Here is a 27535-nt window from a genome sequence, read left to right as displayed (position 1 = left end):
CATCAACAAGTGTCAGCGTGCGAACCATTCAACGAAACATCATATGGGCTTCCGGAGCCGGAAGTCCACTCGCGTATCCTTGATGAGTGCACGACACAACGCTTCACGCTACGCCTGGGCCCGTCAACACCGAAATTGTACTGTTGATGACTGGAAACATGTTGACTGGTTGCACGAGTCTCGTTTCAAATTGTATCGAGGGGATGGACGAGTACGGTTATGGAGACAACCTCATGAAACCAGGGACCCTGTATGTCAGCAGGAGACTGTTCAAGCTGGTGCTGGCTCTATAATGGTGTGGGGCGTGTGCATTTGTAGTGACATGGTACCCCTGATACATCGAGAAACGACTGTGACAGGTGACACGTATGTAAGCATGCTGTCTGATCACGTGCATCCATTCATTTCCATTGTGCATTCAGACAGAACTGGGGAATTCCAGCAGGACAGTGCGACATCCCACACGTCCAGAATTGCTACAGTATGTCTCCAGGAACGTTCTTCTGAGTTTAAACGCTAATGCTGGCCTCCTAACTCCCCAGACATGAACATTATCGAGCATATCTGGGATGCGGTGTAACGTGCTGTTCAGAAGAGATCTCTTCCATCTCGTACTCTTACAGATTTATGAACGGCGCTGCAGGATTCATGATGTCAGTTCCCTCCAGCAGTACTTCAGACATTATTAGAGTTCACGCCACGTCGTGTTGGGGCACTTCCGCGTGTTCACGGGGGCCCCCCCACGATATTAGGCTGGTGTACCAGTTTCTTTGGCTCTTCAGTGTAACACTCTTCTGGCAGTGGTGAGGCCTGAGGATGGCGGTAATGTGCCGCCGAAACTGGTCGTGTGAGACAATACACACATTCTCAAGATAACAGCTGTGGTGGTACTTTTACTCATATGTCTCTGGTATTTTATTTGTAAAAACCGCTATCCAGGTTTAGGCTTTCCCTGGGTATGCAGAACTTCTCAAAGAAAATTTTGCAACGGTTCCTTTGAAAAGTAGACGGCCGACTACCTTTCCTATCCATCTCAAATCTGAGCTTGTGTTCCGTCTCTAGTGGCCCTAGTGTTGCACCTGTTCGGTCGCGCGTGTTTACAGAGGGCGCTGCTGCCGCCGCAGCCTCAGCGAGCAGCCAGAAGGGCAAGGCGGCGCCCGCGCCTGCTGCCGCCCCGTCGGCGCCCGCCTCCAGCGCGGGGAGCAAGCCGTCTGCGGAGGACCGCGCCCACAAAGACAACTCCTTCCGGGAGTTCCGACGCCTTTGCGCGGAGGTCGCCAACCTGCCGGCCTACGGCGACAAGACGGCCGCCGTGCGCAAGATGTTCACCTCGGGCACCAGCGGCGGTGAGTCCCTCGCTCCCCTGTCTCTGCTCAGCCTGCTTGCGAGCGAACTGAACGCGGCACTTGTCCCATCCGTTCCAGTTGCTTTTTCAGAACTTCATTAAGTTCATACGTTTCGAGCACAGCATTGTATAGTAGTGAACCGTGGACTGTGGAGAAACCGGAACGATAGGGAATCAAAGCATTTGAGATGTGGTGCTACAGACGAATGTTGTAAGTTAGGTGGACTGATAAGGTACGGAATGAGGTTTTGCGCAGAATCGGAAAGGAATACGTGTAAAACACTGACAAGGAGAAGGAACAGAATGATAGGAAATCTGCCAAAACATCGGGGAAATGCTTCCACTGTACTAGAGGGGGCTGTAGAGGGCAAAAACTGTAGAGGAAGACAGAGATTGGAATACATCCAGCACATATTTGAGGAGGTAGATTGCAAGTGCTACTCTGAGATGAAGAGGTTGGCACACGAGAGGAATTCGTGGCGGGCCGCATCAAACCAGCCAGAAGATTTAGGACTAAAAAAAAAGTTCATATGAGCGGTTTCGGTTTTCATATTATTCCATTATCAAGTGCATCTGAAACTGAAAGATATTATTCTCATCTTCTGGCGAAGATGAACTGCACCAGAAAATATGAGAATGATACTTATCGAAAAGTCGCGGATTTTCGACGCAGCTACCCGGATGGAAGCCCGAGATGATTTCATCAGCAGTATACACCAGGAAAGGCTACATTCACATTTGAAAGATATTAATACATAAAATGATGGGCATATAGATATTTTAGGATTTGAGAGACAATTCTTGTATTACATTCGAGCATAAGTTCGTAGCGGTTTTGTTTTTCATGTTAGTACTCAGGTTACTACAGGTTTATTTATCGATTGTCGTTTTTTATTTGCAGAGTGTTGAAAGCGGAACATTTCCGACATCATCTTCTGTTTCAGTTCAGTAGAGCGAGGATAGCAGCTAAGGCAGCCAGAAACATTTGCGCCGTGTGTGGGGATAATGACACTGGACAGAGCACGGGAGGGAAATGGTTTTCTCGATTAAGGAGGATCGTTTTGACCTTAGTGACTCTCCATGTTCGGGAAGACCTTCGGGGTTTGAAGATCGTTTAAACGCATTAATCCACAATGATCCACGTCGGTGTACTCGAGAGTTCGCAGCTGTGGTTAACTGTTGGCAATCCACCATCGGGCGGTATTTGCATGGAACGTGGAAGGTTCAAAAATCTGGTGTATGGGTACCGCATGCTCTAAGCCAAAAGCACAAAAATCAGTGGGTGGCAGCATGTGCATCTCTGTTTGCTCTTCATCAACTGGCTCGTGAACAACACCGACCATTCCTGCCCTGTATCTTTACTGGTGAAGAGAAATGGTGTCTGTATTCTAACATAAGAAAGAGAAAGGAATGGTTGAGCCCAAACAAGCAACAAATCCCTGTACAAAGACCTACGTCTTTAGTTGTTAGTTTCACAGTACTAGTTCTACTTACCTAAATATCTACGAGTATAAAGAAGAGTGTCTGTCTGTAAGTCATAAAAAATCTACAGTTTTATTTCGATCTTAATGAAATTTTGCACTCTTTACCTTCAAGACAAGAGGAAGAGATCACTGTCCACATAATATTTCGTAATCTGAATTGAAGTGAGTGAGTGTGAGTGTGAGTGTGAGTGTGTGTGTGTGATATATATATATATATATATATATATATATATATATATATCACAATAGCGATACATCAACACGATATCGACCTTTTCCGCAATAGGTAAACGGTCCATTTTAACACAGGTAATGTATCACGAAGCAAATACCGTCCGCACTGGCGGAATGTTACGTGATACCACGTACTTATACGTTTGTGACTATTACAGCGGCATCTATCACAAAGCGACAAAAGTGGTCCAACTAAAACATTCATTTTTCTCTACGTACTACACGAATATGTAATAAAAAATGGGGGTTCCTATTTTTAAAAAACGCAGTTGATATCCGTTTGACCTATGGCGGCGCCATCTAGCGGGCCAACCATAGCACCATCTGGTTTCCCCCTTCAAGCTAGACAAGTTTCGTTCTTTGTAGTTTCTTCGTTTGACGCTTATTTCGTGAGATATTTGGCCCGGTCACGATCAATGGACCAATGCACTCGCATAAGCGACGGGTACTCTAGATTTGCTATGAAACGACTTGCAATACCACGCAGAAAGAATTTAAATATTTAGTTGGCGATGAGAGAGCAAAAACTTACAACGATCGACAGTTTGGATTCATTATCTGTACATCAAAAGCACTGTGTGCTAAATTTGCAGGCATGCAGCACGTGAAGACATTGCTGGTACGAATAGTAAAATTTAAGTTGCACACAGTGTCTCAGTCGCAGAGGTTTCCAATGGAACTAAACGAAGAGTACGGAGATTTTATGTATTGCAGGAAAATACGTTGGTTAATTCAAGGGTAGAATTTTTCGATCTAAAACTCGCTAGTGTGGAATTTATGAACGAAAAAGGAGTGCAGGAACGAAAATTAGAACGCCCGGAATGGACTGCAGACCTCGCATTTTAAGTGGACTTGACTGCACACTGCCCACTGTAAGGCACACTGCAAGGTGTTCTTCATTTATTAGTGTAAACTCTTAGATAGCAGACCTCTCCCTAGTCCTGAATCTGTAGAAGTCGGTAAACGTCGGGAGGCTTCGGTAGGCACGCAGTTTCGACTGCTGCCAACATGACGTAGCTGACTGTGTTGTACAAGGTAGCCATTGTCGTCTGCTTCGTTATTGTTTTGCGCTGTACTGTTCTGCGTGTTTTTCTTGTGCAGTTGTGCTAAACATTATCAAAATGAGTGAAGAGGCAGTTGCTGGCCCATCTCGGGAGTCGCCAACAACCCCTACCGGTAGGCCTACGGTTAGAAGGAAACCAGTATTACGTAGCGATGTTCGCAAAATTATATTGCGTGTGATTGAATAAATACGAAAAACAACCTGCTATTCATGGGTCGTAAATTTTATTTCTATTTCAGACTGTTTCCTTTCCTTGCGATAAGCGTACTTCATTGCTGCAGTTGAGATATTTATTAAACACTAGCTATACGCCCGTCCTTCGCAACGGAAGAAATCTCGGAAAGTTGTTGACCGATTGATTTAAAATTTTGGCACAACGTTTCTTAGGAATACGCCCGTGGTTTTATATACTTTCTTTAACACGTTTGCGAAACGTGTTGCGAATAGTGTTAGTAGTGAAGAAATAATACAACAAAACGTCATGCCTGACGCGGCACTTTTTCGCGCATCTCGGTATTTACCACGTCATATCTCCTGAATGATATGTCGTAAAGAAACATAAATTAGCCGGCGCATTTACTGATACATGTGGATACTGTATGTGAAATATGTTGCGATTAGAGTTAATAGTAACGAAATAATACATTAAAACGTCATGCCTACTGCGGCAGATTTACGGTATGTACTGGGAAAATGTAGTATGGGACAACCTTTTTTCCTTTCATTATTTTGTGGGGGTGTCAGCGAGAAAAATTTTGGTAAAGGTTTGAAATTTTTATATATAGTGATTGACAGTTATGTTATTCTATATGACCTGTTTAAGAACATTTAAATTTTATAATTAATAGTTCAACATTGCGGGGACTGAAATAAAATGAAAAAAAAAATGCTAGCAGTGGGAAACGAACCCGGGTCCACTGCACGACAAGCCTTTACCTAATTAATTGCACTACGCAAGTTACAGTGCCTAACTGTTGAATCATTGTCCATTACTCGTTTGGGCGTTCGGAGAACAACTCACCAAAGTTTCATTACAATCGGATGAATGGTTTGTGAGAGCATAGTAGACAAACATACATACAGGGTGTTTCAAAAATGACCGGTATATTTGAAACGGCAATAAAAACTAAACGAGCAGCGGTAAAAATACACCGTTTGTTGCAATATGCTTGGGACAACAGTACATTTTCAGGCGGACAAACTTTCGAAATTACAGTAGTTACAATTTTCAACAACAGATGGCGCTGCAAGTGATGTGAAAGATATAGAAGACAACGCAGTCTGTGGGTGCGCCATTCTGTACGTCGTCTTTCTGCTGTAAGCGTGTGCTGTTCACAACGTGCAAGTGTTCTGTAGACAACATGGTTTATTCCTTAGAACAGAGGATTTTTCTGGTGTTGGAATTCCACCGCCTAGAACACAGTGTTGTTGCAACAAGGCGAAGCATTCAACGGAGGTTTAATGTAACCAAAGGACCGAAAAGCGATACAATAAAGGATCTGTTTGAAAAACTTCAACGGACTGGGAACGTGACGGATGAACGTGCTGGAAATGTAGGGCGACCGCGTACGGCAACCACAGGGGGCAACGCGCAGCTAGTGCAGCAGGTGATCCAACAGCGGCCTCGGGTTTCCGTTCGCCGTGTTGCAGCTGCGGTCCAAATGACGCCAACGTCCACGTATCGTCTCATGCGCCAGAGTTTACACCTCTATCAATACAAAATTCAAACGCGGCAACCCCTCAGCGCCGCTACCATTGCTGCACGAGAGACATTCGCTAGCGATATAGTGCACAGGATTGATGACGGCGATATGCATGTGGGCAGCATTTGGTTTACTGACGAAGCTTATTTTTACCTGGACGGCTTCGTCAATAAACAGAACTGGCGCATATGGGGAACTGAAAAGCCCCATGTTGCAGTCCCATCGTCCCTGCATCCTCAAAAAGTACTGGTCTGGGCCGCCATTTCTTCCAAAGGAATCATTGGCCCATTTTTCAGATCCGAAACGATTACTGCATCACGCTATCTGGACATTCTTCGTGAATTTGTGGCGGTACAAACTGCCTTAGACGACACTGCGAACACCTCGTGGTTTATGCAAGATGGTGCGCGGCCACATCGCACGGCCGACGTCTTTAATTTCCTGAATGAATATTTCGATGATCGTGTGATTGCTTTGGGCTATCCGAAACATACAGGAGGCGGCGTGGATTGGCCTCCCTATTCGTCAGACATGAACCCCTGTGACTTCTTTCTGTGGGGACACTTGAAAGACCAGGTGTACCGCCAGAATCCAGAAACAATTGAACAGCTGAAGCAGTACATCTCATCTGCATGTGAAGCCATTCCGCCAGACACGTTGTCAAAGGTTTCGGGTAATTTCATTCAGAGACTACGCCATATTATTGCTACGCATGGTGGATATGTGGAAAATATCGTACTATAGTTTCCCAGACCGCAGCGCCATCTGTTGTTGAAAATTGTAACTACTGTAATTTCGAAAGTTTGTCTGCCTGAAAATGTACTGTTGTCCGAAGCATATTGCAACAAACGGTGTATTTCTATCGCTGCTCGTTTAGTTTTTATTGCCGTTTCAAATATACCGGTCATTTTTGAAACACCCTGTACATTCATTTATATATATATATAGATTTTAATGGACATGACGATTTCAGTTTCGTTTACGAACAACATTTAAAGCGAGTTTTACTTCCAAGCCTTTCGTCTGCTTTCGTGTAAGCATGACGCGCAATTTGTAGTGCCAGCACTGCAACTGGTAGGCGTGCCTTGTCCCCCCCAACGGCTCCTCTCCCCTCGCCACCAATGCTTGCTTCCTCCTCTCCCCGCACTCCCCTCACAACCCAACCGTCTTATAGTTAACACACTGTAGTTTCCACGTCTCCATAACGAGGTTGCAAAGATGCTACGATATTTTTATGAACATATATATCCGAAAGAGGATTTTTCTTTTATGAAACTAAATAATTTACGTTTTCGTGGCAACCTGAGCGTGAAAATGTGTGAAATTATCTGCGCCTGTCGTATGCCGACAGTTTATGCCAGATAAAAAATATATTTATTCGATGCGCCAAAAATAATTCAGTAATACTAAAAATTTGTTTCGCTTTTGATCTATGTTGTTGAGAAATGTGAAGAATAAAATCAGGTTGTACATAGTGCAGTTGCATTGCCATGTAAATGCAGCACGTTAGCAATTTCCCTCTCATGCTGAGACAGGGCGGCGTGGCGGTGGGGGAAATACTATGCCAGCGCGGCTGAGTGCTATAGCACTCGTGCCAGGGCAAGGCCCGTGAGCTGAATTCCTAGCCTCCCCTCATATAGACCGATCTGTAGGATGCAACAGTAATGGAAGATGGGGAAAACTAGCTCTCAACCATTTTCCTTTAGTTGCTTCTGGGAAAATAACTATTATTAATATAAGAAATCACGTATACAAAACCAGGTTGATTTTATTCGGTATTCCAATACAACATATTCTTTCCCACTGTTTTGGCTAGGAAACCCTAGTTTTAAGCATAATGTCCGTTCAATGCAACGGCCTTACACCACCTTACTGGGAGAGCCTGTATGCCTGCATTGTAACACACGGCTGGTCGATGTCAGAGCAAACGTCTTACTGCATCAATAACCTCCCCATCATCCCCGTATTGCTTCCCGCATAGTGTAATCTTAATTAGACCCGTCCGCCCCGATAGCTGAGTGGTCGGCGTGACGGATTGCCGTCCTACGAGCACGGGTTCGATTCCTCGCTGGATCGGAGATTTTCTCCGTTCAGGGACTGGGTGTTGTTTTCATCATTATTTCATCCCCATCCGGCGCGCAGGTCGCCCAATGTGGCGTCGAATGTAATAAGACCGGCAACAAGGCGGCCGGACCTGCCCCGCAAGGGGCCTCCCGGCCAATGACGCCAAACGCTCATTTCCATTTCCATTAGACCCAACTCGTTGCTCTTTATGATGTTCTGGTAGATGGCGACGAACCCATTGGGCGCACACCTTTGAGTATCCCAACTGGTGGACGAGTGGGTCAGCACTTCGAATACACACATCCAGTTTTGCAGCGCGGTGTCTGGTTGTGATTCGTCGATCACCTCAAATGAGTGTGTCCACACGTTCTAACATTGCACGATTCACTTCTGTGTGCGGCCGGCTGGCACACGGGAGACAGGACAAGTTTGAGCGACCTTGGTGCGGTGATGACAGACGCTTCGCCCACCGACTGCCCTGCTTTTGTTCACTGCCAGGTCTCCGCAGACGTTCAGCAAACGCCTATGAACATTTGATGCTCTGTTATCTGACGAAAGAAACTCAATGGCAGCTCTCTACTTGGAACGCACCTCAGTTACAGACGCCATTTTGAAGGCTACGTTTAGCGCCGCCACATATCGGAACTTCATGGGCGGAAGCGGGAATATTCCACGATGTCCCACAACAAATTTCGCATATTTTCAACCGAAATTGGTCGGAAAGAAAGTGTTGCGTTACTTATTGAATGCCTGTCGAAAAACACAGTTCATTCTCTGCAATTTAATTGCGCAAATCTCTGAGGAACCAAAAGAAAATTCCCTATTGTTTATAACTTGGTGCTGTAGGAAGATAATAAAAAGCTGATGTCACAGCGTATGTTGTCTGACACATTTGTCACGTGATTGTGCTAAGCCCGTAGTAGCTGCATTGTAACCACACCCACTTTGACTGAGAAAACCAAGAGCGTTCGCCCGGGTGACGTACTGCCCCTGTCATCGGAATTTTCCGCTCGCGGAAGCTAGCACAACAAACACGCGCATCGAGGGACGAGTCGGCGGTCTTTGTCTGTTAACAGACCTCGTGGTAACGTCCCGTTCTGCAGTCTTCAGTACTTCGCGCCAATATTGCTGGTCTCCGATGCAAGAAGCGTCAAGTTTTCTTCTCTTTATCAACATGTGTAAGTGAACATACCTTGCACTCATTGACGAAGAATTATAATTTATGTAGACACGAAAGAAAATACTATAAATAGAAATGACCATATCTTTCCTACGGAGAGAAGGAAGACGGGCATACTACTTTAAAGGAAATTGTGCTCTTGGGGTAAGTTGTTAACGGGTGTGTTGGTCGATCGGCTGGTCGATTATTCGTAAACAGAAAATTTCACCGTGAATTTAAACATAGCAGATTAATAAAACACAATTAAAAGATAAAAGTGAAATACACTCCTGGAAATTGAAATAAGAACACCGTGAATTCATTGTCCCAGGAAGGGGAAACTTTATTGACACATTCCTGGGGTCAGATACATCACATGATCACACTGACAGAACCACAGGCACATAGACACAGGCAACAGAGCATGCACAATGTCGGCACTAGTACAGTGTATATCCACCTTTCGCAGCAATGCAGGCTGCTATTCTCCCATGGAGACGATCGTAGAGATGCTGGATGTAGTCATGTGGAACGGCTTGCCATGCCATTTCCACCTGGCGCCTCAGTTGGACCAGCGTTCGTGCTGGACGTGCAGACCGCGTGAGACGACGCTTCATCCAGTCCCAAACATGCTCAATGGGGGACAGATCCGGAGATCTTGCTGGCCAGGGTAGTTGACTTACACCTTCTAGAGCACGTTGGGTGGCACGGGATACATGCGGACGTGCATTGTCCTGTTGGAACAGCAAGTTCCCTTGCCGGTCTAGGAATGGTAGAACGATGGGTTCGATGACGGTTTGGATGTACCGTGCACTATTCAGTGTCCCCTCGACGATCACCAGTGGTGTACGGCCAGTGTAGGAGATCGCTCCCCGCACCATGATGCCGGGTGTTGGCCCTGTGTGCCTCGGTCGTATGCAGTCCTGATTGTGGCGCTCACCTGCACGGCGCCAAACACGCATACGACCATCATTGGCACCAAGGCAGAAGCGACTCTCATCGCTGAAGACGACACGTCTCCATTCGTCCCTCCATTCACGCCTGTCGCGACACCACTGGAGGCGGGCTGCACGATGTTGGGACGTGAGCGGAAGACGGCCTAACGGTGTGCGGGACCATAGCCCAGCTTCATGGAGACGGTTGCGAATGGTCCTCGCCGATACCCCAGGAGCAACAGTGTCCCTAATTTGCTGGGAAGTGGCGGTGCGGTCCCCTACGGTACTGCGTAGGATCCTACGGTCTTGGCGTGCATCCGTGCGTCGCTGCGGTCCGGTCCCAGGTCGACGGGCACGTGCACCTTCCGCCGACCACTGGCGACAACATCGATGTACTGTGGAGACCTCACGCCCCACGTGTTGAGCAATTCGGCGGTACGTCCACCCGGCCTCCCGCATGCCCACTATACGCCCTCGCTCAAAGTCCGTCAACTGCACATACGGTTCACGTCCACGCTGTCGCGGCATGCTACCAGTGTTAAAGACTGCGACGGAGCTCCGTATGCCACGGCAAACTGGCTGACACTGACGGCGGCGGTGCACAAATGCTGCGCAGCTAGCGCCATTCGACGGCCAACACCGCGGTTCCTGGTGTGTCCGCTGTGCCGTGCGTGTGATCATTGCTTGTACAGCCCTCTCGCAGTGTCCGGAGCAAGTATGGTGGGTCTGACACACCGGTGTCAATGTGTTCTTTTTTCCATTTCCAGGAGTGTATTTAAGAGATCATACTCGGAGACTTCAATTACTTACAAAACGTCCTCCCCCCCCCCCCCACACACACACTCAAACACAAATACGCTTACTCTTACAGGTAACATGACATTCGTGACGATACCCCTGTGTCCATGACCTGATATGGATAAAGCTAATCATCTTTCGCTTTTCTGATCTCAACCTCTCAAATACAGCTCAGGTCTTTAGACAGAGAAAAACCATGAAGAATATACTAATGGTTTTTTTTCTGTCTAAAGACCTGAGCCAGCATCCCTTCATATTGTATTTCAGAGGTTGAGATCAGAAAAGCGAAAGATGATTAGCTTTATCCGTATCAGGTCATGGGCATACGACTTCCCGTAAACACTTCGATCATTCTGTGCTCCAAAGCTGTATAGCGTAAAAGTTAATCAAAATAACTGTATTTCTGGTACCTTTATTAACATAAAATCGGTTACGCTGTAAATGACCAACTTCAGCTGACACCGAAATTTCACTAACAGTCTTCGTAATTCAGAAAACAGCAGAAATATATGGCAATTTCATGGCTTAAAAAGTCTGATCGCCATACATAACGCTAAGAGGCACATTGTGGAACACGAGTAGCACACTAAACGCTTCGCTGACCGCTTGGAACTAGGACGGCCATCAGCCAGTTCATGTAGAGAACATACAGCGGCTGGACAAAAAGAAATGGAAACATCAAAAACGCAACGCACTGCAATAGATAATACCGCGTAGGAAACCCGTTGACATTCCAAACAGCTTCTAGTCGTCTCGGAATGGATAGAGATAGGTCTTGTATTGTTTTCAAGGGATTTTACATCATTTTTCCTGCAAAATAGTGGCAACCTCAGGTACATATGCTTCTCTTCAAAGCAGACAACAAGGGCTCAATAATATTGAGTCCTGGTGACTGGTGGCCAGGAGAGATGCAACAAACCATCCTCTTGCTCATAAAACCAATGCTGGACGTACGAGCTGTTTGAACGGGTGTCCTATCGTCTTGGAACACAGCATCACCATTGGGGAAGTCCGCAGCTTGTGTTCTAGTGGCTAGCGTTGCTGCCTGTGGATCATGGGGTCCCGGATTCGATTCCCGGCCGGGTTGAGGATTTTCTCTGCCCGGGAACTGCGTGTTTTGTCCTCATCATTTCATCATCATTATTTGTGACAGCGACTGGATTGGATTGTGAATAAAAAATACACACTGTAAAAATTGGGACTTTGTACAGGCGCTGATGACCGCACAGTTGAGCGCTCCACAAACCAACCACCACCACCACCATCATTGGGAAACGAAGATGCCATGGAATGGACTTGATCAACGAAAATGGTCACATAATTCTTGACAATAACACGGCATTGTAGAGGCAGCTTCAGCCTGGTGCACATAGCCTACCATGATACGGCTGCCCAAATCTTCACCGAACCCCCACCGTGTTTCACTCTTTGGAGGAAAACTCGGCCAGCAGTTGGAAACAGTGAAACAAGAACCATCCGACCACGTGACTGTTCCATTGCTCCATAGTCCATATTTTACGGCTTCGGCACCACGTTTACCTATTTCGCCCATTTGCATGAGTAGTCTTGGTATTGCAGCTCGCCTTGCAGTTACCACCTTCAAGAGATTCCTTTGTGCTTCTTGGTGCTGACAGGGTTCGCAAGTCGGATATTTGGTTCTGCAATGTCTTTTTCAGCTATCGTACTCTTATTTTTCCGAAAAACCTCCTCAGTGACCATCTGTCACTCTCGCTCAACATACACTTTCAACGGAGTTTTGACTTAGCGGATAATGTTTCACCGCTTTCCCAGTATGTGGTATACATCTTTGATGTGGTGCCTCTTGAAACACCCATCACTCCAGCTTCCAGACACCCACCATACGAACAATTTGCCTTAGTTTGAATTCATTTAGCTCCGACATAATGGACTCAGAAGTGCGCAGAACATTGTTCTGATCACAGCTGGGGCTTGCGAAGTACGTAGGACATTGCACAAGTGCTGTTCGTAGTCAGATGCAGCACTGAAACCTGCAGACTTGGCTAGCAACTGATTTTGTGTCCAAGCAACATTTCTCTCAATGTTTCCCTGTTTTTGTCCAAACCATGCTTGTGACTGTTTACTTTCGGTATAGCAGCGCAGACGTTCGGGGGACTACTACTCGGGACAGTGGTTTGCGGTACTTGCTACTACTTAATCAAGTTCCACACACATTATGTCGAATTAGTACCCTTCGGAAGCTCTTACTAGTGCCACATACCAAGGTATATACACTACTGGCCATTAAAATTGCTACACCAGGAAGAAATGCAGATGATAAACGGGTATTCATTGGACAAATATATTTTACTAGAACTAACATGTGATTACATTTTCACGCAATTTGGGTGCATAGATCCTGAGAAATCAGTACCCAGAACAACCACCTCTGGCCGTAATGACGGCCTTGATACGCCTGGGCATTGAGTCAAACAAAGCTTGGATGGCATGTACAGGTACAGCTGCCCATGCAGCTTCAACATGATACCACAGTTCATTAGGAGTAGTGACTGGCATATCGTGACGAGCCAGTTGCTTGGCCACCATTGACCAGACGTTTTCAATTGGTGAGAGATCTGGAGAATGTGCTGGCCAGGGCAGCAGTCGAACATTTTCTGTATCCAGAAAGGCCCGTACACGACCTGCTACATGCGGTCGTGCATTATCCTGCTGAAATGTAGGATTTCGGAGGGTTCGAATGAAGGGTAGAGCCACAGGTCGTAACACATCTGAAATGTAACGTCCACTGTTCAAAGTGCCGTCAATGCGAACAAGAGGTGACAGAGACGTGTAACCAATGGCACCCTATACCATCACGTCGGGTGATACGCCAGTATGACGATGACGAATACACGCTTCACCGCGATTTCGCCAAACACGGATGCGACCATCATGATGCTGTAAACAGAACCTGGATTCATCCGAAAAGTGACGTTTTGCCATTCGTGCACCCAGGTTCGTCGTTGATTACACCATCGCAGGCGATCCTGTCTGTAATGCAGCGTCAAGGGTAACCGTATCCACGGTGTCCGAGCTGATAGTCCATGCTGCTGCAAACGTCATCGAACTGTTCGTGCAGATAGTTGTTGTCTTGCAAACGTCCCCATCTGTTGACTCAGGGATCGAGACGTGGCTGCACGATCCGTTTCAACCATGCGGATAAGATGCCTGTCATCTCGACTGCTAGTGATACGAGGCCGTTGGGATCCAGCACGGCGTTCCGTGTTACCCTCCTGAACCCACCGATTCCATATTCTGCTAACAGTCCTTGGATCTCGACCAACGCGAGCAGCAATGTCGCGATACGATAAACCGCAATCGCGATAGGCTACAATCCGACCTTTATCAAAGTCGGAAACATGATGGTACGCATTTCTCCTCTTTACACGTGGCATCAGAACAACGTTTCACCAGGCAACGCCAGTCAACTACTGTTTGTGTATCAGAAATCGATTGGAAACTTTCCTCATGTCAACACGTTGTAGGTGTCGGCACCGGCGCCAACCTCGTGTGAATGCTCTGAAAAGCTAATCATTTGCATGTCACATCATCATCTTCCTGTCGGTTAAATTTCTCGTCTGTAGCACGTCATCTTCGTGATGTAGCAATTTTAATGACCAGTAGTGTGGTTCAGTTGGTGTTAATTTGACAGCTGTCAACGTTAAAAATTACTTGCGTACATCAGGAAATTGGACACGTTTAGACACCGTTATCAGTTCCGTATGGCCATGACAAAAGAATCTTCGCCATGTTACTAATTAGTCAAGATCACAGCTGTGTAAGTATCCCTTAGAGTTATTTTCCATAACCAACCTTATCTGACTTTCGATTAGTGCTATTACTTTGACGAAGTTTAGTTGAAATGTCCTGCAGGGTATTTTTATTCCTCGAGTTTTAAACGGCGCAGCATGTTGTGGTTCCAGTGACCGAAAAGTATCCACTGACCTAGGACAGCCTTGGCCCCGCGGCATCAGTACAGTACGCACAGTGGCAAAACTCTCGTGCCTGCGTATGTTCACCTACTTGCACCTGAAGACGTTGTCTTCAGGCACAATCCCGCATCATTGTTAGCAACGATGTGCGTGTGGTGCTGCCTTCTGACACGGTCCCCGATAAAATGTCGCTTGGGAAAGCTGTATCTCCTATTGCGTAAGTGCGTGCCCTAATTTGCTTATCACTCTTTATCAGTTCGTGCCAAGTGCGTAGCTGAGAGCAAAATATTGTCTCACTCGTAACGACTTAATCACGAAGGGTCGCGGCTGCTGTATGCGGTCCTGCTATACGGCGGCATTCTGCTGAGCTCTCTGACGTCATGTGCGCCTCGCTGTCTCTCACGAGACGGGTCTTATTCTTTTTGACTGTTCTCCTTGCGCACCCGAGGAGTCCCGTTCAGGCCGCGATAATACTTGCGATTACGCCGACTCGGGATTTCCGCGGACTTTGCCAGTCATACTGTTGTTAGTAAATCTCTCTGAGACAATTCCATCTGAAATTGTTTAATTCTGCATCACCGTATATTCACATTTCCACCTCCATTCTCTGACTGTGTACGGCGGAGAGTACCGCTTTCGCTTCTCACGTTACCTGTTCAGTTCGCGAGTGGTATGCAGTAACGACGACTGTAATTTCTCTGATTGTCTTCATTGTTATTATTTCCCGAGATATGCAGGGCGAGACGCGTGATACATAACACCCGTTTTATTTCATGGCTGGTTCATGACATAGATACGAGATTTTCGATAAAAAAAAGCACGCAAAGGAGCACGGCATTTCGGAGTATGTTTATAAATCTTAACTCTTGCATAAACGAAGATACAGAAGCAAGCGTGTTTGTTTTTAATGCCATTACAAAGCTCTTGAAAAGACCAGTGCAGTGATATAAAGCATGTGAATTTGAACTGCAAATTTTCGCAAAAAGACCTGACAATACTAATATTGGAAAGCAACACAGGCGGAAACTGCTACTACGGTGCAAATACCCACCATGTGGAGTTCTCCTGCCAAATTGCAGAGTAAGATACATTGGTAATTACAAACTGGCACGTGTTTATATTACAGCAGAGGTGTCAGATTATACATCTGCTCACACATCGCTAACATCTCGCGTAAAAAAAAAAAGTCGTCATATACGAAAAATAAATTTGAGAATAAAATTATTTCCCGAAACGCTTCGTTAAAAAAATGAAGAAAAATTTGACAAACAGCGTCTTATGCTTGTTAAGAACAAAGAAAAACATTTTTTACTGTCAGTCTTTCACCAACCATTTTTAGGTATAAAATAAAATTATTATATTCATTAACAAGACCTTAGCTGTGCTGAGAACGAAGCACGCCATTTCCAATTATTTAGGTACAGAGTGGACAGCTGAAAGTTGTACGCTGTCAACTGACAAACTTCAGCTTTCATACTTTGAGGAACTAAACCCTGCAGACAAAATACCGAAGTGTGAAAAAGAAGAAGAAGAAGAAAACTTTGTGTCGTCATACTTCCTTTGCCAAATTTCACGAGGGGTGCCGTGCAAGCCGCTAAGTAACGATCCTCTTGCATTATTGTAGTGCCGTACAACTATAACACAGTAACTTTCAGTCCGCAGCTTGTGGTATAGTGGCAAGCGTTGCTGCCTCTAGATCACGGGGTCCCGGGTTCGATTCCCGGCCGGGTTAGATATTTTCTCTGCCCGGAGACTGGGTGTTTGTGTTGTCCTCATCATTCCATCATCATTTATGACTGTGGCTAGATTGGACAGCGTAAAAAAAATTGGAATGTGGAAAAATTGCGACTTTTTCAGGGCGCTGATGACAGCGCAGTTGAGCGCCCCCACAAACCAAACATCAAACTGTAACTTGCAGCGGTCTTACACTGTTCCCGAGTCAGCTAGCGAAGTGTTTTGCACCACTGAAGTCATCAGTATGTTGTCAGGTGACACTTGTTTGCTTCAGCTGCTCCGGATCTGGTAACACCATGTTTCTAACCAACAATAGTGATCTGATTTCACTGCAGGCCTGAAGCACCTGAAGCATCAGTTAGCGTTTGAAAATATTCGTTGCTTTTCTGTAGACTCTCATGGTTTAGATGCTTCGTGATTACATTTCACCACTAGGTCACATTGTTGGTGGTCGTACCTAAAATTTACCCAACATATCACGGTTGTAACGCTTACGTCAGTGCCACCGATTGTCACAATTATTTCATCCGTACCAGATGTCGTTGAGGCGCGCTGGTGCCAAGGCATTTGTGTTAAAGTAGCCTTTTTCGAATACTAATACAAGAAGAAAATTTCAGCAACAGTATTCTATAGAGTGGCTTCTTGAAGTTCCTGATCACCATATTTTATATTACTCTTGGTTGAATATCAAATCTTTTACGGGATGTCATGGAGTGAAATCTTGTGCCTTCCTCGCCGGCCTCGTATTGCTACTCGAGGGTAGTTTGGCTACGTGCGGGCCCTCGGTTGCATCTGCTCCCTGCATTTAATTTCCATGATGAACTCTAACCACAGACACATTCCGAAAAAACTGTAAAATAAGTCTTCAGTTATTAACAACGTATTGACATACTAGATACGCTAAACTGGGGACGGGGAGCGAGACTACTGGATTCATGAATAAGACTTTAGCTGTGCTGAGTATGAAACCAGTTTACACACACACACACACACACACACACACACACACACACACACACACACACACACACGCACACGCGACGTCCTAACGTAGGGTTCGAATTAGTGGTAATATACGCTGGCATCTTTCGTCGTCTATAGCATAGGGTTGAGGAAGAGAAAGGCGGTTCTAGGCGCTTCAGTCTGGAACAGCGCGACCGCTACGGTCGCAGGTTCGAATCCTGCCTCGGGCATGGATGTGTGCGATGTCCTTAGTTCAGTTAGGTTTAAGTAGTTCTAAGTTCTAGGGGACTGATGACCTCAGATGTTAAGTCCCATAGTGCTCAGAGCCATTTGAACCATTTTTTTGAAGAAGAGAAAGGGTGACAGCAGAATGGTGTTCACTTCAGTAACGTCGTTAATATCTTAGCATTGCCTCTTTGCATTCGATGTCTCATGCCCACTTGATTATGTACAAATCATTAGAGAGATACTCGACAATAGTCGCGGTAATTTCTTCTAGGTGCTTTTCTCTACAGATGTGCTCTTCTTTTCCGAACCCTTCCAAGCTTCCAATTTATGTTCCCTACTTCTTGTTTCATGTATTTACTCAGTTTCATAGGGCTTCATAACCACTAGATATTTAAAGGTTGTGACAGGTTAGAGATATTTACGAACTATATTTTGATGGGATACTATCAGGATTTCCTGCGTAAGGGCATTGACTTGAATCAATTATCAATAAAAGAGAGCTGCCATTCATTAAGCCAGGAGGAAATATCTCACGGATCTGCAATTTCGTTCGATCAACAAATCAGTATAGTGTCCTGTAAATATAGTCAGTGAACACTCTGAGAATGCTGCCATTTTGATAAATCATTTGGTGTATTGATAACATTAGCGATTAATTATTATACCATGAGGCACATCTGATGTTACTATTACATTAGCTGAGCATTCGCTGTCCAGTATAACACACTGGGTTCTAAGAGTGAAAAATTCTTGAAAAAAGCCACATATTTCTGAAGATACTCATTATGATCATATCTTGATTATCAGGCGGCCACGTGATACAGTTTCTACCGCCTCAACTAACATAATTGCTTTTCACATGAATACTTAACTTCACGCGAGTCATTTGCAGTGCAGTGACCTGAATGCCTTTAACTGACAGGAGACAGATTGTCGTGCTCACACAGCAGACCGAGTTGATTGAAGTATTTTGTTCTCTGAAAAAACAATGGGAGGGACGTTTTTCAGGTAGTTCTTGTAGGATGTTGTATGGGTGATTCTGTGCGTGTGTGCAATTCTCTGTACACCCCTAGCGGATATCCTCACCTTGTAATTTCGTTTTGCGTTTGCTGTTGAATAAATTCGTCGTTGAATACATCAGCGTACAAATTTACACCAACTTTCTCATAAAGTAGTTCATTCTTGCCTATGTTATATTCATTTGGTTAGATAATGCCTCCTTTGCAGTTTAAGGCATCGCTTTTCATCCAAAAGACATTTCTACTTGCCTGAAAGTGGCGTAAGAAAACCGGGAGATGGTAATTGGTATTTCAAACACGATGCTGCTTGTATCACATTCTTAACAAGGTTTCAGCTAAGTAGAACGCTTCTGTTTTGTCGAACCTCGTCGGTGGCCTAGTTCTTCTTGAAGGGCGTTGCATATTGTACAGTTATTTTTCTGATACAGCTGTGCATGAACGCATTTTGTTTCTTTGCAACCTTGTCCAGGCACCTGTTTTTTTGTTAGTCACCTGCACTCGAGAATCGATGATGATAGTAACCCATACGAACTCGGCGTGAAGTTTCGAGTCGGCAGTAAATTGTCAATATAATGTGTTGTGCAAACAGATTCCTCGTTTTACAAGCCATTAATGTAATGACAGACGTATCGCCGAAGAAGTGAGTTGCGTTTCTCGTTTGGTGGAACAAAATTCCAAAAATGGCGAAGTCTTTCTGCTTATCCTCCCTTTCCCCCTCTCTGCGTTTCTTAATATCACACTACGCGTGCACACTAAGACGATTCCTTCCCCATCGCCACGCCTGATCTCTACTTGTAGCTCAGCAAGTGTTCCGTCGTCAGAGACCCGGTGCCGATAGGACTTCAAAATAAAAGCGACGTGGGAGGGACATTGGTGAATTCTCCATCAAAATACTTAGGTTTTGATTTTTTAATATGTAAAGTACTAAATATTGCACTTCTGGAAATACTGACACTATATATGCTGTTAAAGACCCCATTTAACAGCTTACTTGAAATGAGGTTGGTGCCGAAAGCTTGGTCATTTCTCATGAACTTGACAAGCTTCTCTGTGGCTTCTGACATTGACGTCAATCTGCACGTCTTTAGTAAATTCTCTTTTGTTTGTTTATAGAAGCTGTCACGCGCCAGCTGCTCTACACAGATTACGTTGATACACAAAGATACAGTCATGCATGGTTCCCGGAAAGGGAAAGGAAGGGAAACAAAAATTTCGAACACAAAGACGGCTGTCGGCTTACACAGAGCAACTCGACTGGCCACAAACAGTATGCTTATTGCCACATGTGATTGTCATACAGCTCGTCAATGACAGGACTATGCGTTTGACAGATCGCTACCGCCTCCATTTTATGGTAACAGAGACAGTTGTTGTATGAGTTTTCATCCTTGGGAACGTTTCATTAAAGTCTCCAATGTATTCGTAATTTTTTAAAGAAGTCCTTAGTGCAATTCACGCCTGTACAAGGACTCCAGTTGTGCTGAAGAGCCACCTCGTTGTTGGTGAAAGTTGGTCTCCCCCCCCCTTCCCCCCCCCCCCTCTCTCTCTCTCTCTCTCTCTCTCTCTCTCTCTCTCTCTCTCTCTCTCTCTCTCTCTCACACACACACACACACACACACACACACACACACACACACACACACACACACACACTCTCAATCATTGTGTATTTCCACCCTGACTCGTGTCAGGATTTTGCCTTGCTCAAAAATGTAAATATATATTGCACATTAAACGTAAACATTAGCTGAACGCCGTACTGCAGCCTATACACTACCCTCAGACTCCTCCTGAAATTCTTCATGTCCATATACATACGTGAGCGGTATGTATATGGACGTGGTCTTTTGGGCAAGGTACTGTTAGTTTTTAAATATTTTAGCGAAGACAAACAGACAAACGTTTATGATGTGCTGACTTTTATCCACTTGACACCTTGTGGCCGGCCAGTATGACCGTGCGGTTCTAGGCGCTTCAGGATGGAAGCGCGCGACCGCTACGGTCGCTGGTTCGAATCCTGCCTCGGGCATGGATGTGAGTGATGTCCTTAGGTTAGTTCGGTATAAGTAGTTCTAAGTTGTAGGGGACTGGTGACCTCAGATGTTAAGTCCCATAGTGCTCAGAGCCATTTGAACCATTTTTTGACAACTTGTGCGTGAAGCTCAGGGCAAAATGAACAAGTATTTCTAAAAAAAAAAAAAAAAAAAATGTTTAGGAACTGAAGATGACAGCTAAGACTGTTCAAACCAGTTGTCTTCAATTATTAATATTTTGTGCGATCTGAATGGTTTTTAACAAACATAATCCAAAGAGCTCAACACTTAGTAAAATTGTATAAATTGTTAGCAAAGGATAGACTAGCTTGACGAGCTGCATCCTACCAGTCTTCCGACTGACGGCGGCGACGAAGACAACATTGCTTCATAATCGTTACGCAGAAGTAAAGCACACTTTTTGGTACTAATGATGACCTCCCTACTCAAAAGCATCCCGACCATGAAAGACGGAAGCGGCGGTGCGTTGCCATTGCTGAGGTGCTTGGCAGCCCCCCAGCTGTTAGGAGCTCTTGCCGGAGCTCGTTTGCGCGCGACATACCGCCCTCTGTCAGCACTCGCAGACCGTCGTTTGTTTGCTTGTCTGCCGGTCCGCCTTGCCGCTGTCCCGCGACCTTCCAAGACGCTCACCACGTGTTCCAGCCGATACTTCTGTACTTTATTTCTGCAGGACGTGGGTCTGGTTCAGTAATATAGAACGTCAGAAACGTTTATAGCGACGTTGTCAGATTTCTGAAACACGAGGCTAAGTAATCGGAAATTTAGAGATTTTTCTGTAGTACTAGGATCGGAAATTAGGCCCTTCTTGGTCAAGAGTGGAATATGTATAGGGTGAGTCGCGTAAGACGTAACACCCCCATTATTCCGGGGGGCGATTGCACGTATCGACAAGCGGTGTTCGGCGAATCATAGTCGGCTACGGGGCACATACTTTGGTACATGCACAATAATCACAATTTTTATATTGACAGAGATAATGAGGCAAGTACATGTTTTTTAAATGGGGCGCTATACTTTCTTTTACCATCATTCGAACGCTCTGGAAACGACGCGTATAGTGATGTAACACATGTTGCTAATAAGATTCAAACTTCGCTTAAAAGACGCTGGGAAATATTGTACGATTGAAGGTGGAGGCGGTCGGAAGCGGCTGCAGACTGTAAACACGCCTCGCGCGACCCGCAGGCCCAGTTGCCGTGCTGTATGTATACAGCATGCACGGCCTACGCTACGCAGGTAAATCCTCATCCGCCCTCTTTTAAGCAAAGTTTGAATCACAATAGCAACATGCGTTATATCACTATACGCGTCTTTTCCAGAGCATTCGAATGATGGTAAAAAAGTATAGCGTCCCATTTAAAAAACACGTACTTGCCTCATTATCTCGGTCAATATAAACGTTGTGATTATTGTGCATGTATCTACATATGTGCCCCATAGTCCGCTATGATTCGCCGAAAACCGCATGCCGATACGTGCAATCGCCCCCGGAATAAAGGGGGTGTTACGTCTTACGCGACTCGCCCTATATATTGCGATTCAGTCAATACCAGAACCGACCGGAGTGGCCAAGCGGTTCTAGGCGCTACAGTCAGGAACTGCGCGACCGCTACGGTCGCAGGTTCGAATCCTGCCTCGGGCATGGATGTGTGTGATGTCCTTAGGTTAGTTAGGTTTAAGTAGTTCTAAGTTCTAGGGGACTGATGACCTCAGATGTTACGTCCCATGGTGCTCCGAGCCATTTGAACCATTTGAATCAATAACCGACATTGGAATAAAAGCTAAAGATAGGATCATACGACATAAATAGCCGCGTTCACGCTTTGTAATCAGTTAAAACTCTCATGTATCTAGGACAGATCCCATAAATGTAACAGTAGGGAAGACAGACGGATGTCGGGCTTTGATTTATCGGAAGATCAAACCCACGTAAGAGGTTGTTTACAAAACACTATCGACCAGTTCCTAAGTATTGTTCGTTGGACTGGAACACGTAGGAAGATATATATATAAGAGAGAGAGAGAGAGAGAGAGAGAGAGAGAATCAAAGAAGAGCCACAAAATTAAAATTGACGGGCCCCTTCACTGAGCGCGTGGCTTGAGTTCTTCAGTGGAAAATACTACAAGAAAGATGTTGTGCATTACGGAAAGTTGTATAGTCAAAGTTATGAGAACGCACAATTCAGTACAAGTTCTCTATAACTTCTACAACAAATCTTGCATCACGTAAAAGTTTGAGTTATTCAGTGGGAGCAGACTGACTCAATGCGCCGTTGGACTAACGGAAAAAACCACCACCCTCATACGTAAGTCGAAAATGTGAGTTGCGATTCCTCCCCCTCCCCCCCCCCCTCTCTCTCTCTCTCTCTCTCTCTCTCTCTCTCTCTCTCTCTCTCTCTCTCTCTCTCCCCCAAGCAATTTCAGAATTTTAAGACTTAAAAGTTCACGAATTTTTTTATGCCAATTTAGTGTACTGAATAGGATCTTAGCCTTGACATTAGTAGCTTAGCAAGCTTTTGAATAAGCAAGTTTGTTACATAGATCAACAGTGAACTGCTGCTGCTCTTATGATATCAGTTTTTGCTGCACTCGGTAGGAGACCCTCACTGTGTTTCTTATTAATTCGTGAAGAATTCTCTCTAATTGCAGACCACGGGTTTTTTAGGCCACGCTACATAAATTTCCTCTCTGTAGCTGTGTCTTCTCTAGTTTTTCGAAACCAGTTATAAGATTTAAAACTATGGTGTCTTCCTTTAGCAACGCCACTCATTTCGACAAATTTCCCAAACGTAGTGATAAAAGTGAGGTCAACGACTGACTTGAATTACAACGAAAAAATTAATAAATTACCAGTAATTGCATGCCCAAAGAGCTAGTAAAGCAAGTTACAAAATACATTAGCTTCACAGCAAACGAAAGGACATAGCTTTTTCTGGCGCTATGCACTGCGCGGTAGTCTACCTGCTAGGGGAGCGTGCAAGTGTGGAAAGATTAGTTGTATATCAGCGCTAATGGTAATAAGAATACAGAAAATTATTTATCGCCTAGAATCATTTTGATGCCATTTATCTACTAGCCCTGAAAAAAAATAGCAATTCATGGTGACGTCCGGGTGCTAAAAGAAACATTACGTGAAATGGTTTTGTCACCCTCTTAGTACTAAACAGCTGCGATGTCCGCACTACCCTTTGATTTATGGTATCGCAGTTTTTCTTAGTTGAAATATAACTGGGAGAATTTAAACGTGTTTATAGACTAGTTTGCTGATAGTGTCCTGTTTCGTGCCTCGATGCGGTGCGGAAAATCGTCCTTAGGCCCTGTAGATCATCTGAAAGCGAAAAAATGGTAACGTCGTTCTGTGTATCGGGTACAATGGTCGTCATACATGGCGCTAATACAAGAAACGTTCAGTTCGTAGTGTGTGCTAGCTGGTAGTTAACTTCCCTGACAGAATATCAGTGGTATTACTGGAAGAGTGAAGTAGGTAACAAGATAGCTCACCCGATCACTTATGATTCTGTTCTGATTGCCTCTTAGCCTTATAAGTGTATTTTTGCGTTTTTTCTCTTTCCTCTGATTCAAGAATCGCTAGCGATACCGATCAATTTATGGGGAAGATACCAGCTGTAGTCTTTCGTAAAATAAAAGTAAATTTCCTGGATACTCGTGGAAGGGTGTTTTTTTTTTTTTAAGAATACCTAGCTGTTGGACTGCATATTACTGTATTTTTTTCTGCTCAATCTAGATTTCTGTTTTTACGCGATTATCGAGTAAAATGTTCTTTGACCATTAACACGTCATATCTGGTAATGTCAGTCCCAACCATGCATGTCGTGTCAATGGTCTAAGAATATTGTACTCGGCAACGGCCTAAAACCGAAATCTAGAGTGTACAGAAGAAAAATATAGTAATATACAGTCAAATTGTGGTGTATTTTTTCAAAAAATGCTATATAAATTTGCGTTAGCACTATCAAACTTTTTATTTATAGAAGTATTTTAAATACGGCTTAAAAATTTAGAAGGGAATACCAGTACTTGGAACAACAGCAAATGATTTTGTCGTGTCGCACCGTTCATAAGACAGGAACAGTACCAATGATTTATGCTATAAATATTGTCTACCACGGAAATGAAACTTGCTAAGTGGATTCACTTACAGGTTTTGTGATAAGCTCCATTTTTCTTAAGCTTTTGCAGCCCTAATGGCTGTTACAAATCGATTGTTTTAGCGTGGTGATATTCGGCGAGATTCTTTGCTAACAGCCGCTGTGCATGAGGATCATTGTAACAGATGCACATTACCGTGTTATTATTTTTTTACACATCCAAATGATCCACATGACAGAATTACTATTTTCCACGCTGCGTCGAGGCCACAGAACTAGAGTCCAGCAGTAAACTAGACTATACTTCAACTAAGAAAAATTCCTACGATACGGTGAATCAGTGGGCAATGCGAACATTACATTTATTGAGTACTGAGGGTAATAACAGCATTTGATTTAATGTTTTCGAGAAACCACGGGACAGACGATGCGAATTCGAGCGACAGCGTTAAGATAATTAGTGGATAGTGTCTTAATGTAGACCTGTATTATCTTTTCTATGATTTGACGAAATTTTGGAAAATGATGTGCTGACCTTCTAGATCATAGAGGACATCAGTTGGGTGCTATTGGAGCTGCTTCTGAGGCTTCGACAACAGAAACTAAAATATAGCGCCGTTTAAACTATGTAATAGTTTACCAAGCTGTAACACACCACGACTTGTTAGGAAAGATATAATAAGGAAACGACTATATCGGAAGGATCTGTCATTCATGTAGGAATATTTGGACAGATAATGTGTTCTGGGTGTTGCACATAGTTCATAGGTACCACCAGTTCAGTAACAAGGTATTTCCTCCAGAGAGCTTTATATATCCAGAGAGTAGCGGAAAGGTGGACCAGAGTTTCAGGACGCCAACTCACACTTGGAAGAAGGAAATGTCACATGGAAAGGTTTGTTTTATTGTTAGAATTCACTTTCTACAACTCTATGCAATGCGTTAATCATGGGAAATAAAAACAGGAACAGAACAATGCCGGCTTGCCACATGAAATTCTTTCTTAGATTACATGTTGAAAATGTCCCCCGTTAGTCCTGAAACATGAAGCAACCCACCGTCGCACTGAATCTCGGATGATCCGGTGTACCCCTGGAGTATTGCGTATCGTTTCGTAGGTTCCACAATATGGGCACAAGAACTTCCTGCTTCTGTCGCCGGGGTTCGATACACAAGAGTTCTCAGACAACTGCCACAAACAAAAGACTAGAGGGTTTATTCCGGAGAACGTGGTGGCCAAGTAATATATTCGTCTTATCCTTCCGCCACAAACTCGTTTACTTGGAAGTGGAACTCGTTAACACTGAAATGAGGAGCAGCTCCATTGTCTATGAAATAATGTTTCATCGCACTGATAGAGGCACTCTTTCAACACCATAGATATTCTCTCAGAATTTTTTCTAAATTCGTCCTTCCAGTCTCTGAGGAAAAACGTGAAGTCATGGCAGTCACCATCTTAACCAGATGGCATCAGGTGGATGTTTGAACACTTCATGTAAGAATGAGTTCCTATGTGGTAAGTTCGTTCCTGTGTTTATCAGTGATAAATCTGCTATGAAGAGCGGCAAAAATTATTTCTAACTTCCAAATAATGCGTCTACAGACTCAAGTCCATAAAATATATTTTATTATTTTGTATGTGAGAAATGTGTCCTGAAAGTTTGACCTTACCTATTGTTACACCCTCTAGCTGCCAGGATGGCAGCGAAGGTCCGCCGTGACCGCGATGTTATAGCATTGTGAGTAGGAAGTGAAATTCAGAGGATTACGGCAGTGCGTAATTTTAACCGAGAACATTTTAATATTTATTGGAGCTGTCAGTTTTGTCCGCAGCTCGTGGTCGTGCGGTAGCGTTCTCGCTTCCCGCGCCCAGGTTTCCGGGTTCGATTCCCGGCGGGGTCAGGGATTTTCTCTGCCTCGTGATGACTGGGTATTGTGTGATGTCCTTCGGTTAGTTAGGTTTAAGTAGTTCTAAGTCTAGGGGACTGATGACCTCAGATGCTAAGTCCCATAGTGCTTAGAGCCATTTGAAACTTTTTTTTTCGTACTTAGTGACCCAGAAACTAGGTTTTTTAAAAATGCGCAGTGAAGTTTCACATCTATAGCGTAATACAAAGTGATCTGATATACCGTTTTCTCCGCATCTGTTTGACTGTATTCTGCTGATTTTATGCAGACAGAGGGGGCGCTATCTGTTTACCATCATGAAATGAACCATGCCGCTACTTAGGTTGATATACTGTGTTTATTCCTTTTGCGAATGTTTGAAAACAGTTCGCTAACATAATGGCCACTGACGTGATTGTCCAATTCCCTTTAAAGGACTGTTCCTCCAGTTCTTCTATTGTATCTTATTCGTGGTCCCCAGTGATCTACGTCTACTCATCGTTTATTTCTTCTGCAAACAATATGCAGATTTGTACTTCAGCATTGTAAAAGCAAGGCAGATCCCTAAAATTAGTGACAGTGCTTACAATACAGAATACTGTCGAACGCTGCGCGAAATGCACTTCTCGTGTGTTTGAGGAAGGTGGGATACAGTGACCACTGAAAGAGAAGTTGTATTTCCATGAAGCCATGGTTATTGATAGAAGATTGCTGCATACGTATTTTGAATTTATGTATTTTAAGGTATCACACTACATACAAGTAAAAAATATGTATATAGAAATAAAAGCACCTATGTAGATTTT

General features: G+C 44.4%; 1 protein-coding gene across 6 annotated transcripts in view; it reads left to right on the top strand.

The window, feature by feature from the left end:
* LOC124788188 (DNA ligase 3) overlaps nucleotides 1–27535 on the top strand; it is a 637556-nt gene that overhangs the window by 293854 nt on the left and 316167 nt on the right. For 5 of the 6 annotated variants that reach the window (XM_047255354.1, XM_047255349.1, XM_047255352.1 and 2 more), the window contains one exon: nucleotides 1104–1346. The exons of the other annotated variant lie outside the window; for it this stretch is intronic. In XM_047255354.1, the coding sequence (XP_047111310.1) occupies nucleotides 1104–1346 (243 nt within the window). The remainder of the gene's footprint in view (nucleotides 1–1103; nucleotides 1347–27535) is intronic. 6 annotated transcript variants of the gene reach the window in all.

The sequence above is a fragment of the Schistocerca piceifrons genome, chromosome 3, assembly GCF_021461385.2.
Source record: "Schistocerca piceifrons isolate TAMUIC-IGC-003096 chromosome 3, iqSchPice1.1, whole genome shotgun sequence".
NCBI lineage: Eukaryota > Metazoa > Arthropoda > Insecta > Orthoptera > Acrididae > Schistocerca > Schistocerca piceifrons.
The sequence above is the reverse complement of the archived record's forward strand: the minus strand, read 5'-3'. Positions and strand labels throughout refer to the sequence as shown.